General features: G+C 37.1%; 1 protein-coding gene across 3 annotated transcripts in view; it reads right to left on the bottom strand.

Annotated features, from left to right (window-relative positions):
* Positions 1–202: 202 nt before the first annotated feature.
* Cfap69 (cilia and flagella associated protein 69) overlaps positions 203–14,531 on the bottom strand; it is a 54,783-nt gene continuing 40,454 nt past the window's right edge. For 2 of the 3 annotated variants that reach the window (XM_051174581.1, XM_051174582.1), the window contains 9 exons: positions 13,002–13,120; positions 11,267–11,348; positions 8,288–8,480; positions 6,299–6,436; positions 5,686–5,762; positions 4,169–4,366; positions 1,675–1,761; positions 1,143–1,247; positions 203–595 (listed from right to left, as the gene is read on the bottom strand). In XM_051174581.1, coding sequence (XP_051030538.1) covers positions 428–595; positions 1,143–1,247; positions 1,675–1,761; positions 4,169–4,366; positions 5,686–5,762; positions 6,299–6,436; positions 8,288–8,480; positions 11,267–11,348; positions 13,002–13,120 — 1,167 coding nt within the window. In that variant the 3' untranslated portion in view covers positions 203–427. Of the gene's footprint in view, positions 596–1,142; positions 1,248–1,674; positions 1,762–4,168; positions 4,367–5,685; positions 5,763–6,298; positions 6,437–8,287; positions 8,481–11,266; positions 11,349–13,001; positions 13,121–14,531 lie in introns of those variants that run through there. The other variant, XR_007833817.1, reaches the window with a different exon arrangement.

Below are 14,531 nucleotides of genomic sequence, written 5' to 3'. Positions count from 1 at the left end.
GCACAAATTATTTGAGAAAACATATCCACTCTTCTCAACTGAAAGAATGTAAGGTGGGGTTGCTGGAAGGAAATCCCTACTAAGTCAGCTCCAGCCCTTTGGTCCAACTGTGTCCACAGTCTACATTACTCAGGAAGGAAGATATGAAGTCCACAGAAATGTCCTTCAGGGTAGATTACTTGAAGTAATTGATGCATAGCCAAAAGTCCTAACTGATAAACTTTACAATTTCATTTAAGGGAGCAACAGCTTTTCCAGAGATAGTGGTGACTGCTTTTCTGATAGGTATATTGATGTTTTTAATAAAAATAAACTATATTATCCTGACTTTAATTTTATATTTTCAAAAATATTTATTCTAACTTTTTGTCTTACATTTGCTAAAATGTTCTAAGTAGAACTTATTTCATAAAGGTTCTCGAGCTCATCAGATAGGGACGCTCTTTTTTGGCTCATTCAGAGTCTTCACTTTCACCCGCTGCAAGGCTCCTCCTCGAATAGGCAGTTTTTTAAGAGCGATGTCTGTGTCAGCCAGAGGTCCTCCCAGTAACCGAGCAGGAGTGCTTTCCACTGTCACCACCCGACCTGAAGGCACCTGGAGAAGAAGACAAGTATCTGAAAGTCCATTTAGAAACCTTTTTTTGGTAACAGAAAAGCCCACAGAGCCTATGGCTTGCTTTGGAAAAGATACCCAACATAACAGAATTGGTGTGACATATGAGAAAGACAAGGACTTTGGTAACAAGAAAGTGGGTTTGAATTCTTCTAATGCTCATTAGTTTTGTGGTCAGGGACAAACTGTGCCCAACAGAGATCTCAAAGAAAACTGGTATGTGGCACAGGTCTACTTCCAGGGGAAGGAGAACTAACTGTGCTTACCTTGCAAGCAAGACGTAACCAATGCACTGTCTAGTGTGGGGAGAAACTTCTTAGGAAACCTGGGGGGGGGCTGTGTCTGCTCTAACCTAGCACTGAGGGTGTGTGTGTGGGGGGAGTGAGTGTCTTGGAGATATGCCTTAATGATAGAAAATTTAAACAACAAAAAGCAAATATATGAGACAAAAGTTCCCATAGAAATAACATTTTGGCAGCCCAAACTTCATATATATTATGAAAGAGATGTGGGAAAAAAATGATCTTACCGTTGTGTTAAGACCTTTAATAACTGTATGGTGAAATGTTGCATTTTGTGGTCGTTCACTGTATTTAGAGGATTCTATAGCCTTCTCCTGGAGCCTTTTTGCTTTCTGAAGATTTTTAAATTAGAAAGAAAACAGTATTAACTGCTAGTAAAACAGGATAGATGGTCATTAGAGAGAGAAGGTACATTTGCTTTCCTGTTCCTCACACTTCTGCTTATAACAACGGAATCCTTCAATAAGAAGGTTCAGAATGAGGAGCAGGGCACAGCTCTCTCTGGCTTTCTCCTGGCTATCATCTTCATCGTTCAGGAACAAGACTCTGGCTTCCTAGTGTTAAGTCAAATGAAATGTAAAGCAGCATTTTTCAGTTGTGAAATGCTTTCAGTTGTCAGTCTAAGAGGCAGGCAAGGATCTAATGGCAGTAGTATCCTATTTAACATTGTAGAAACGAATATTCAGTCTTCAAAAAAAAAAAACTGTCCTTAAGATTGGCTGATTGTTGTACATACTGGTAATGCTTTAAAAATCCTACCTTTAGTGTTTTAGCGTTTGATGTTCTAGCCAAGAAGTTTTCCCATGATTTGTTAGCCAGTTCTCTTTGCTTATGTGTTGCCTGTATCTGAAACAAATAAGAGAATTGGGACCTTCAGTTTCTAAACACACCAGAAGCCCCCATTTTAAAGGAATTGCCTCCAGTTTGTTGACTAAAATAGAAATTAGGATATATAACATAATTTCAAAAACAATGACTGTGCAAGCCTTTAATCTGAGCATGCTGGAAGCAGAAATAGAAAGAAACCTTTCAGTTCTAGGCTAGCCTGCTCTACAAAGTAAGTTCTAGGACAACCAGAGCTACATAGAAACCCTGCCTCAAAAAGCAAACACAAAAAACAAATCTTAACATGAAAAAGGTTATTCGTTAAAGTCTGAAATACTTTCCACAGAACATAAAGCAAACTGCTGAGAACATTTTTAATAATGAGCATTCTTGGCAAGACTGGGTGCTTTCCATCGTTCCTGTTTGTGAAGACATTAAGTCCAGAGAAAACTCAAGGCAGTATTTAAAAAGAAATTCACAGGTGAAAATAAAGAGATCCTGTTGCCACTGATCATTAGTTTAGCTAATTATATTGGCAAAATTACTTTTAGTCTATGACTGCAATAAGGTATGCAATTTTGTGAGACTGCTAGCTTGGTGTGGTACTGCAGTCTAGAAGGGTAACCACTAACTAACAACTCCTTATTTCTTAATAAGCTCCTCTTTGTATAATCAGAGGATATATGCCATTGGTGTATATTTGTGTATCAGATGAATATACATAATACCATTATAAATACACTAACCTTAGGGCTACTTAAGTGGGGACAGAGGTATGGAAATACATATTTAATCAAAACAGCAAAGGTTCTGTAATTCAAAAGAACTAGTGTTCAAGAGGCAGCATAAATCCATCTTCCCTTCCTGGTTCTGAGCAGATCAACCAGCTTATAGCATTACTTATGCCATGAAAACTTATGCAAGTAAAACTTGAAAGCAATTAGCTGTGGAGTGGCAGTCCAGTGAATGAGCACAGGTCCTAAACTATAGAATCAAACATTCAATAGTCTATGTGGAAAGACAACACTTTGGAGATCATTTCAAGGAGCCACAAGTGTTTAACTGTAGTCATAGAGAATGAAGACCAAGTGTTGACATCCCTGTGTCTATGGGTGACATTGTTTAAATGCCTCTTAGTTGGTCAAACAAACAAACAAACAATATTGCAGTTTCTCATCTGCGCAAAGTTTTAGGGAAAATGTTGTCATTTTCCTGGCTGATTTCTCTGTTCAGCTGACCAGTTTACATAAACATGTATAGAATCAACACTCATAAATGTTTTGGAATCGAGGTAAGGATGAAGCTGATGGACAGATAAGCCTATAGATGGCAAAACATTAAAGGTCTATGAGGTGTGAAAGATAACTTTATCTATGGAGTTATGTATTCCATAAGCCAGCATATGTTAAAAGTATATATTTTATTTTTTATTTTATGTACATTGGTGTTTTGCCTACATTTATGTCTGCTTGAGGATGTTGGATCCCCTGGAACTGCAGTTACAGAAAGCTGTGAGCTGCCATGTGAGTAGTGGGAATTGAACCCAGGTCCCCTGGATGAGTAGCCAGTGCTCTTAACTACTGGGCCACCTCTCCTGCCCCCTTTAATAGTATATATTTAAGCAGGTTACAACTTTTAGAACCCTGTTGGACATGTCAAAGAATTAAGTGTGTCAGGTATCTCTTAACTTTGTAAAATATAAGAGTATAGAAATCAAATTCCAGGGCTGAGGAGATAACTCAGCCAATAAATTGCTTGTTGTGCAAGCGTGCAGACCTGAGTTCACATAAAAAGCCTGGCAAGGTGGCCTATGGCCACGCATAATTCCACTGATGGGGAGGAGGAGATAGGAGGATCTCTGGGATTTTCTGGCTGTCAATTGAGCTAAATCGATGAGCTGTGGGCTCAGAGAGAGAAAGACCTTGTGGAGAGTGATTAAGAAAGATATTGAATGTTCACCTGTGGCTTTCAATTTTTTGTTTGTTTGTTTATTTGAGACAGGGTTTCTCTGTGTAGCTTTGGAGCTTGTCCTGGAACTTGAGCTGTAGACCAGGCTGGCCTCGAACTCATAAAGATCCATCTGCCCCTGCCTCCTGAGGGCTGGGATTAAAGGTGTGGGCCACCAACACCTGGCCTGGCTTCCACATTTATATATAAACCTCCAAGCACATAAATGTGTAAACAAGCATATACTACATATATACACAGAAAAAAGAAAACAAGAAATTAAATTACAATGCAAAAGCAACACTAGAAAGAGTGATTACATTTTAAACTCTTAACTCTATAGTTTCTTTTAAAATTGCACAGACATTGAAAAAATTGGGGAAAGGAAAATAATTCAATGTTGGAATACTCATAAATAAGACAAATCTCTTTTAAGGATAACTTCACCTACTTTATATACTGAATGGAACTCTTGCCTTACCTTTGCATACACTCTTTGTTCGTTTTGCACATCTTGGCGTGCTTGGCTTTCAATCATCTCACTTTGCAGGGTAGCAACCATCTTTCCAATGTTTTCTGTTGCTGCTGTAATAGATTCCAAAGACATTTTATCTGAAGTGACTAGTTTTAACTGTTCCAATTTTATTTCTTCACATATTTCATTCCATACTTCTCCAATCTGTCATGGCAAAGTTTAAGTTGAGAAATTTAAATTGATGAAAGCAAGTGAAACAATTTTACATAATCTTTATGAAGTGGTCATCTTGTTAATGTTTAAGCTTTTCCTAACTTTCTTCTTGGGAATAAGTTAGACCTGCTGAGAATGATGTGGGCACCAGCTACATGAGTATTCTGGTATATAGTTACTTTCATTTCATAGCTGCAGAACCTGCTGTTCAAGCTTGGCTTTCTGAAGTATTTAGTACCTTACTACTGAATCTGAGGAACAAGGGAGCCTGGGTCTTGTGACTTCTAGAACTGAGATCCTATTAACATAACTGACTCTCAAGCTTTTAACTACAGTTTTAACTACAGTTTCATCATGCAAAAGCTCCACTTCATATTCTGAGAGTAAGGTACTAAATTGTATTGGAAACTAGAGAAACTGTCATATCATCTAAAACAGGAATACAACATACTTTTGTTTTCATTTGAAACAAGACTTTTTCATTTACAACAAATAAAATGTACTTCAGAAGATTTCCCTGAGACTTCAAAGACATTTATTTACTCAGTTCATTTAGCAGACAAAAAAGCAACCTAGTCAATGTTAAGTGAGATTTGATTATGGCATAAAGCAATGACAAAGAGTACTTTGGTAAGTAGTAATGCTTTAATAAGTAATAACTTGCTTAGCTCTGGTTCTACTGCTTTCCAAACAGTAAAGATTTCTAAAATCTTGTTAGGCTTCAGAATGACTCTGTAATATTCATCATCTTCTTACAAGCTAACAGCTGGGCTGACCGAGAATTTCATACATGCATATAATGTATCTATCAAGCCCACCTCCATTCCTTTCCTCTTATTTCTCTACTAGCCACAGCCCCAGTAGTCCCTCTCAATTTCATTTAGAACAAACAGCCACTCCATGGAGCACATTTATTACTGTCATTATATGTATGGGTGTAGGACCATCTACTGGAACATATGTAACAGATCCTCCCTCTCGAAGCAGCTGTCTGCTGCCAACAGCTCCTCAGTTAGGGAGGGGTTTTCTGACTTTGGCTCTCTCTTCAGCAGGTTTAGTGCATGCATTCACAACCACTGGTCAGTTTATACAAACAACTACTGTTGTATGTCTATGAGGCATGTGCTCTGTCAGTTGAATAAAATCTTGTCTCATGAAAGAAATCCATATGGTTTGGGTATTATATCATAATCATATAAAAATAGAAAAAATATTAGAGTAATATAAACAATTGTTTCAGTTATAGACACATCCTTTTTTTCCCAATTTATTTTTATATAATAAATTTTAAGTTTTTAAAAGGTACTTACTTTAAAATCAAGGTATCTATGTATTATACAGAGGGTGACAAAATCTTCAGCAGATAGGCCAGGTAAGTTTTCAAAATCTATCAAAGTTTGTTCAGAGAGAATTATTTTAATAGGAGAAAATGGTTTCAAGATTCGTATTTTTACCATAAAAACAAATGCAAAAACACACTTCCACAACAAATCCTCCTGCAGTTTATGATTACACAGTCAAAGTACTCATTCTTTCAGGACCATATCAGAGAGAGTTTACTATCAGAAGCTAAAGGGGAAAGGAGAACTTTTCCCTTAGTAGAAAGCAGACACTTTATAAGCTGAAATAATTCAGAATGCTAATGTTCAAGCCTCAACATCTCACCTCATGATCCTGCTGCACACTGAAAGAGCCTGGGAGGCCAAAAGGAACTGCTCTTTGGGCTCCGCATTCCACAATTTTAACTTTTGAAACATTACTCTCATATATATTACATCCTGGCCACAGTTATAAGTGGTCATGAGGGAGCAGGTATTTATTGTACAAAGGGACTTTATTCATGTGTGTCACATGGACTCTGTAGCAAAAGCAAGTGCGGCAATGCTCATCACACTGAAACTGTGAGTTTCAGGGCTTTCTTACCTAGTTTTCCCAATACAGCATAAATTTTTGCTCTGATATTCTCAGCGACATCCATAACTGCAACAGATGGGCAGTTAGCAGGAAGGGGCATGATCTTTTGCTCTTCTTGAAAACTAGTAAATAGAGGTTTCTTTGTATCTAATTATTGGGTATCACAAAACATAGAAGGAAGAGATTAAAAACTATAGTGAATATTAGATAATTTATTCCATATATAAAATGGATCAAAACATAAGCATACATTTAAAAGTTAAAATAAAATAAAAATAAAATAAAATATATTGTTATTTCTTTTTTAAAGTTCTGGAAATCCATCCCAGGACTAGTAAGCAAGCACTTTATCACTGATATACTTCAGGCCACTTTGAAAGCATAGTCAGTAAATTTTTCCCATTGGGTGGCAAAACTTATGGCTTTCATTTTTCTTATTTATGTAAGGTAAAAAACTATAGCTACTTTGGGAATAAGGGTGCACACTTTTAATCCCAGCATGTGGGAGGCAGTGAATATCTTCAAGTTTGTGGCCAGCCTGGTCTACATACAGTTTCAGGACAATAGGGGCTACACAGAGAGACCCTGTCTCAAACAGGAAAAACCCCACAGCTATAATTTTAATATTTAAAAAGATTTATTTATGTGTGTGTGTCTTGGTGTGTGTATGCCTCATGTATGGGAGGCCATCGGAGGCCAGAGGAGGGAGCTGGTTTTCAGAACCTGGTGGTTCAGGCAGCTGTGAGCCATTTATTGTACCTCGCTACTGGGATTCAAACTCAGATCCTCCAGATGGGTAGCAAGCTCTCTGAACTGCTGAGCCCTCTCTCCAGCCTACATATCCTCTCTAATGATGAAAATCCAATGTAAAAATCTTGTTAAATTTAAAGTTACAGAAATAGGATGACGCCAGATCAATAGTGATACAACAATTTTGATTGGTTTCTATAAATTCTGCCATAAGGAGAAAAGCTGTTTCATGTTGTTTTAGTTTAAAACTCAGATAGTAAAAAGGGATTAGAAACAGAAATCATTTATAGTGGTAGTATTTTTATTTAATAATAAATATTACTAACAGTTTTTTTTGTTTTTTTTTTTTTGTTTTTTTTTTTTTTTTTTAACTAAACATTAAGAGTGTGAAAGGTTCAGAAGATGTAACATGGTGTCAGGTTACAAGTCAATCACACATGGATTCCATCAGCCTCATTAGACTATGCCACTTAAAACTGATGAATATCTGACTAATTTTACTAGAAAGGGATCTCTTTTGTGTAAGAAGGAAAAATACATAAACACCAGTACACAGAATACTGTAAAGACTGTTGCCAAATACTTCACTTATGTATCATTTTATTGCTAAATAAAACATCAAACCTAGTCTGAGGTAAAGAATATAGTTAAATATCATGTTTTAAAATATTCTAGAAAAAATGAACCCCCTACTAACTTACTTAACTTCTAATTACTCATAATTTCTTATTTTATTAATGTGTGTGTGTGTGTGTGTGTGTGTGTGTGAGAGAGAGAGAGAGAGAGAGAGAGAGAGAGAGAGAGAGAGAGAGAGAGAGTGCCAGAGAAACCTGTATTTTGTTCACTTTTTATTTTGTTTGTTTGTTCCTGAGACAGAGCCTGTTCAATAACAGAACCTGGGATACATGGTTCTGCCTGCCTGATTGTGAGCCCTGGGGAGGAGTCTGCATCCCCAGAGCTAGGTCTATCCCTGGCTTTCCTTCCTTCCTTCCTTCCTTCCTTCCTTCCTTCCTTCCTTCCTTCCTTCCTTCCTTTCTTTCTTTCTGTGGTTTTAAGGTAGAATTGTGGTCCTGCAAGCACTTAATCGATAGAACTCCAATTATTCACAATTTATGACAGAAAATCTTCAGTATCTTGTTGGAAGAAGCAGCCCATAAAATGGGATAAGTATCCTCAAAATCCTATATTCTTTAAAACTCTAGAGATACACCTTTAGTTGTTGCTACCAAAAATTATGAACACACTTACCAACAATCATGCCATTTTTATCCCGTTTTACTCCTAGTTCCTTTTCCTCCTTTCTCCACAGTTTAATTAAGAGACTAGCAGCAGTTAAGTCCTTCTTCCCTCGCCAGGCATTGACATGAGCAGAGGTTTTGGGATTATCACAAAATTCAACCATTATTCCAAGTATCAGATTACAGAATTTCTTTTGATTCAACTTTGCAAGGAAATAGAAAATGACAAAAATGGTAATGAATATTAAGAATGCCTGTCTTACCAAGACACACTTCGATTATCAGCCAGTTCCCTCTAAGCTCTTAGATGATGACAATGACCAGATAGTATTCATGAGCATTCTCAAATACTAAAACTTAAAATAATAAAGAGATTTAATATAATTAAGTAGTCATAAATACACTTCATAGTAAAAATACATTCATTTGGTGGAAATAGAAGGAGGAGTTTTCAAAAAAGAAAAGACTATATCTATGAGCATGGTTATCAGGGACAGTTCACTATGAGTACAAGATTGTTCCCATTTATATGCTTTATGAAGGTTTAAAAATAATATTATTAGCTACACTCTCAGTTATCAAGAGAATAACTGATATAACTCTGACAGTCAAATATGAAAAAATTTAAATTGATGTGTAAATTTGTACTCTATCAGTAACTATACAAGAACTTTCAAGAATTAAAGAAAATTTCTCTTATCATCAAGCATACATATTTTTAAACAAAAACACAAAATTTAAATGTAGAAAATCCCATCCAATCCTAACTTTGAAACTTCAGATTTATACATTTAACTTGGACCTACAGAAGCTGGTAAACTAGAAAAGTGCCAGTCTCGAATTATGAGCCTTAAAGGAGGGGGGAGTATGAAACACAGGTGATATGAAGGAGATGGGGAATGCTAGAGAGAGAAAGGAGAAAGAAAAGATGGGGGCAGGGAAAGGGGTGATGAAGGGACAGAAAGGAAAGTTAACCAAAATGACAGGTGTATGAAAAAGCCATATGGAACCCTACTACTCTGTAAGCCAATGAAAACACATTAAGAGGCTGGCTAGATGCTAGTGGTTAAGAACAATGGTTCTTGCAATCAATCAGGTTTGATTCCCATCATCTATAGGGTAACTCACAGACATCCACAGCTCCAGCTCCAGGGGATCTAGTGATCTCTTCAGAGCTCTGTGGGCACTAGGCAAGCACACAAGGCACATATATACATGTAGGCAAAACATTTCATTTACATAAAATAAATCTAAAAAGCCCTAAAACCATGTTTTTAAAAAGTTAGATGGCGATATCTGAATGGCTGGATAATGCAGCTCCTAGAAACCTCTGTTTATTAAACAAGTCCCAGAGCAGGTACAGCACTCTTCATGGCTCGCTGCCCAGTAAGGCCCCAGAGATCCTCAAAACCATACAGACTTATGCTTGCTCACCAGACCCAGATGATAAGATCCTATTGCTTAAGACACCATATAGCTTGGTTGCAAGATGTAGAGAAATCAAACTAGAAGTGAGTTCTAAGTTTCCATCCTGCTGGCTAGCTTTTACAATGCTAGAAGCCCCTCTCAGGCTGTGGGGGAGAAAAGGCATCTGTGGTCTTTCCCAGATATGAAGCCTACAAACTACAACATTAACACACCAAGCAAGATGTTGTACTAGTAGAATACTGGTACAACTTTTATGGGGCAACTAACAATGCTCAGATTGAATTTGAGGCATTTTCCATAGGAGGTACCTGCATTGTACTATAAACACAGCTAGCAATCATGACTGAGAAGACCATATGCCCTAGGGCTAGCTTATTACTGTTGTTTAGCTAAAGTAATATGGTGTCTAACTATATCCTAAACATTGATGTTTATTTCCATACACCAATGCTATTCATTCTTAAATTAAGAATCTTTTCTTTGTAGTCAAAAGTGATCAATACAGATATTCATAGCTGCACAAAGTACTAAGAATAAGTGATAGTTGTGTACTCATCTCTAAACTGGATGTTTATGTCCTTCCCCTCTAAGGCTCAGGAGGCATCAAGGCAAAGGATACAGAGACATTATAAGAAGTGGGACACAGGAAGAAGGGCTGCAAAATACTATCTTCAGAACCCGACACAGCCATTGCAAACATGACCTCACAGTAGCCATGCTTGCCTACACTGGGTCTGTACAAAATTGAGCCTGTCAACAACCAATCATAGAACAGGGATGTGCCCATGGGGCCCTACCCTTCCTACCGTGCTGAGCTACTGGTTACTGATGGATTCTGGGAAGGTCAGTCATTATCTTCAGTTGTGTACCCAATCTTGATTCTCCCGGGCTCCAGTGGATTCAACCTATCTATGGCCATACAGATAGTCCTGATTAAAACCAATGGGTCACAAAACAAAACAAAACAAAAATCTACAAGTATGGGAAAGAGATTTGTAGGGGGAGGGGAGGATGACAGGATAGAAAGGAGGAAAGAGAGGGTGAGGGATGAGAGTCAAGAGGTTGCATTTACATACATGCAAGGAATTGTCAGAGAATAAAACTAATAAACTGTTCCTTGGCAGGTTGACAAGAGTAGCTGGAAAAAATGTCTGCTCATCTATGTTTGGGAACATTAACGTGTATAAACTGATTCCTTAACTGGAGGAATGTTCAGAATCCTTAATATGCTAGTGCTTTGTAATCTCCAAGAAGGGTTTTATTTAAAACAATGTATCTATCTGGCTGTGTGTGGTGGCACATATCTTTAATCCCAGCATTCAGGAGGTAAAGATAGGAAGATCTCTGTGAGTTCAAGGCCAGCCTGATCCACACAGTGAGTTCCAGGACTGCTAGGACTACATAGAGAGAGACCCTGTCTCAAAAACACCAAATTCCAAACAAAGAAACAATATAGCTATCCATGACTGGGGGGGCACATTTATTCACAAAGCACTGTTTTCTTTGTTTGCAAAGACCTATAGTTAACTTTTGTGTTAAGAGTGCTGTGGACATTACTTACTGCCAATATATCCAAAAGGAGAAAAATGCCCTCCTTTTCAAGAAAATAATCTTCAGAAGTATAACATCCCAAAACGCAGCACCTTTAATGAAAAGAAAGCCAGTCATTCCTCAAATCCCTTCTTCCTATCAGCATTGCAAGCCAAGGCTTTTACTTTATTCCTTTAAATCAAGTAGCTACTTTGTTTTTACTTTAAAAATTAAAACTCCGAAGAAGCTTTAAAAGTGTAGTTTAATTTTAACTATTTTTTCAAGTGTGTGTGTGTGTGTGTGTGTAGGCTAGAGGCTAGAGGTTGGTGTCAGGTGCCTTGGAGCTGGAGTTATAGGCAGTTATGGGTCACCTGATGTACAAGCTGGGAAACTAACCTGGGTCCTCTGGGAGAGCAATATGCACTTTTACAATTTCTTTTAAGACTAATACCAATTAATTCTCTATAATTTTCTTTTTTGTGTGTGCAACTTCTTCCTTTACTTTTGTGACAATGGTGATTCTTAAAGCCCCCTAGTTGCTGTAATAACTGCTTCTTCAAGTATAACTGTTCATCATCTCTTTTCATGGTTTGGCACAGCTAAAATATTTGATAATTCATGATCACATTTATCCTTGCAGTTGGCATTTGCTAAAGTGCCTACTATTCAAGTCAATGTGGACTGTATGGAGTGAGGGGCTGGAACTCCTCCAAGGGCTACTTTTACTGTTTTCTTCAGGAGTTTCCTTAGTAGGCTGTCTAAGCTATCACCAACAGTAGGGACGATGGTAGTCATTGGTAACAGACTTTCATCTGTTTCTTCTGAGCATTAATGATAGCTTCCTCTGTCCATTGGTTTTATATTGCTTCCTTTGGAAAACAAGTGAACAGGTTGGCTTGGACAAGTCTGGAGGGATTATGTCAATTACATTATTTGTGGTGAGAAGACCCATTCACTGTGGGTGGCACCATTCCCTGAGCTATCTAAGAGTGGAAAAAACAAGCTGAGCACAAATATGCGTGCATTTATTCTCTGTCTGCTCTTAATTATAGATGTAATGTAACTAGCTGCTTCAAATTTTTGACCCCTTGACGTCTCCCCTTCAGTGATGGGTTGGAACTTGGAATTAGGAACTAAAGTAAACCCTTTCCTTAAGTGGCTTTTGTGCAGGGTATTTTGTCATAATAACTGGAAAGCAAAGTTAGATGTTTAGCTTTATTTTTTTTTTCAGCTTAGGACTTTTCAACTTTTATAACTGAGTCAATTCCTATAATAAATATTCTTCTCTATTAATTTTATTTCTCTGGACACTCTGACAACTTCAATGCATCCAAGTTATAAACAAAAGCTAAGTAGAACAAAGAACAAGGAGAAGTAATTGTGTCAAATGTCCAGATATATTTAAAAGGCATAATGATTTAAACAACACAAAATTACAGGAAGGCTAGAAGAATGTCAGTGGAGCAGAGCAGAATGCCTAAGAGAGCCAAGACAACATCAGCATCGCACTGCATAAGAAGGAGATGCTTATGTTTTCCTAGATGACACTAGGTATGGAATTAGATGACAACAAGCAAATTTTGAAACAAGTGGCCTTTCTACTTGAGTGAGGGGCTTAGTTACTTTTCAAACTCATGCTTAGGTCATCTAAACAGAGAAGGCACCAACTGATCCATCTAGTGTGATTTTAAGGGGAGAAAGCTGGTAGCTGTAAATGTAACTTTCTTGTGCTGGGGTATTGTTCACTTGGTCATAGTAATACTCACCAAATGCTGTCTAAGGTACTGAAAAGAAGAACATTGTAGCCTAAGCCACTCTGTAACTTCTTGGGGTCTGTTTTCATTACATGAAGAATTATGTCAACTCCTTCAGTTCCAAACATTTCCTGTTGAAGAGAGTTGTCTACATCATTTCTTGGAATAGGTACATAATTGTTCTCTTCTCTACCTTATCCTATCTCTTAAGGTTTTTTTTTCTACCAGAAAATAATGCTAGCAATGGTTTGATTGCTTACAAGCTAGGTTTGCTAGTTTCTAAATGAGGAATTTTAATACAATTAAAAATTGCACTCATTTGGAGTTGGAGGGGTGACTCAGCTTTTTAGAGCACTTGTTGCTCTTCCAGAGGGTATGGGTTCAAGCTCACAGTCACCCGCAACTCCGGTATTTGAGAATCTGAAATCTTCATCTGACATCCGAGGGCACCAGACATATGTGTGGTAACTGTACATGCACAGAGGCAAAACACTCATACACATAAAATAAGTAAACCTAAAAAGTAGTTTGTTTGTTTTTAATTGTACTCATTCATTCCTAGTTATTCATGGTAAATTATTATAATGCCAGCTACTTTAAGAAGGTTTCAAACAAGGTGTAGGTTAATAGTAATTTTTCTTAGTAATAAGGAATTTTTTTTCTTCCACATTAGAGTGAACACAATCTGGCATCACACCAAAAGCAGAGCAGCATCAGTGTGCATCATGGAAGATGCTACAGATGAATTCTTGTTTTGAAGTTCTAGTTTTAGATATAAAAACATTTCAAACTCCAAGTGATATTATTGACACTACAACCTAGGATAGAAAACTTTTTGGCTACTTTAGATCTTGTAATTCTACTCCGAGGTTTTGACTCAGAAGAAATGAAACCATTACATCCCCCAAAAGTCAGGGGTCAAGAATATTCCCTGATGCTTTATCATCAACTCATCCAAATAGAAACAGTATAAGTGCCTATTAATAAGATAATAGGTATACAGATGCTGATAGTTCATAGAATACTATTGAGCAAAAAAAGGAATGATACATGCAACAATATGAAAGTATTTCAGAAATACCTATTTCTTTTTGGATAACAAAAAACACACACAGAAGAGCAAACACTGTGATTTCACTCATATAAAGAACTGGCAAAACTAATCTATAGGTAAATAGAGGCACAATAGTCAATGTGATACCTATATGAGATTGTGTAGAGAGATGCATATTACATGTTCCAATTTGAATATGGGTAAAATACATTATATACATTTACCAAACCTATGAAATATATATTCAAGCTCTGTATTTCACTGCATGTAGTTATGTCTTCATTAAAGTTTTAAAATTTGGTTAGTTTTTTTTTTCATTACATATGTGTGTGGGCAGGTGTGTGTCATGATGCATCTTTAGGAGTCAAAGATGATTTTTTCCTTCTGTCATATGTTTTGCAGAAACCAGATTTGTTTGTCAGGCTTAGCAGCAATGTGGTTAACTGCTGAGCCAACTTAGCAGCCCACATTTTACAGGATCAGCAAAG

This window comes from Phodopus roborovskii, unplaced genomic scaffold, assembly GCF_943737965.1.
Source record: "Phodopus roborovskii unplaced genomic scaffold, PHOROB, whole genome shotgun sequence".
NCBI lineage: Eukaryota > Metazoa > Chordata > Mammalia > Rodentia > Cricetidae > Phodopus > Phodopus roborovskii.
This window is presented reverse-complemented; position numbering and strand designations above follow the sequence as displayed.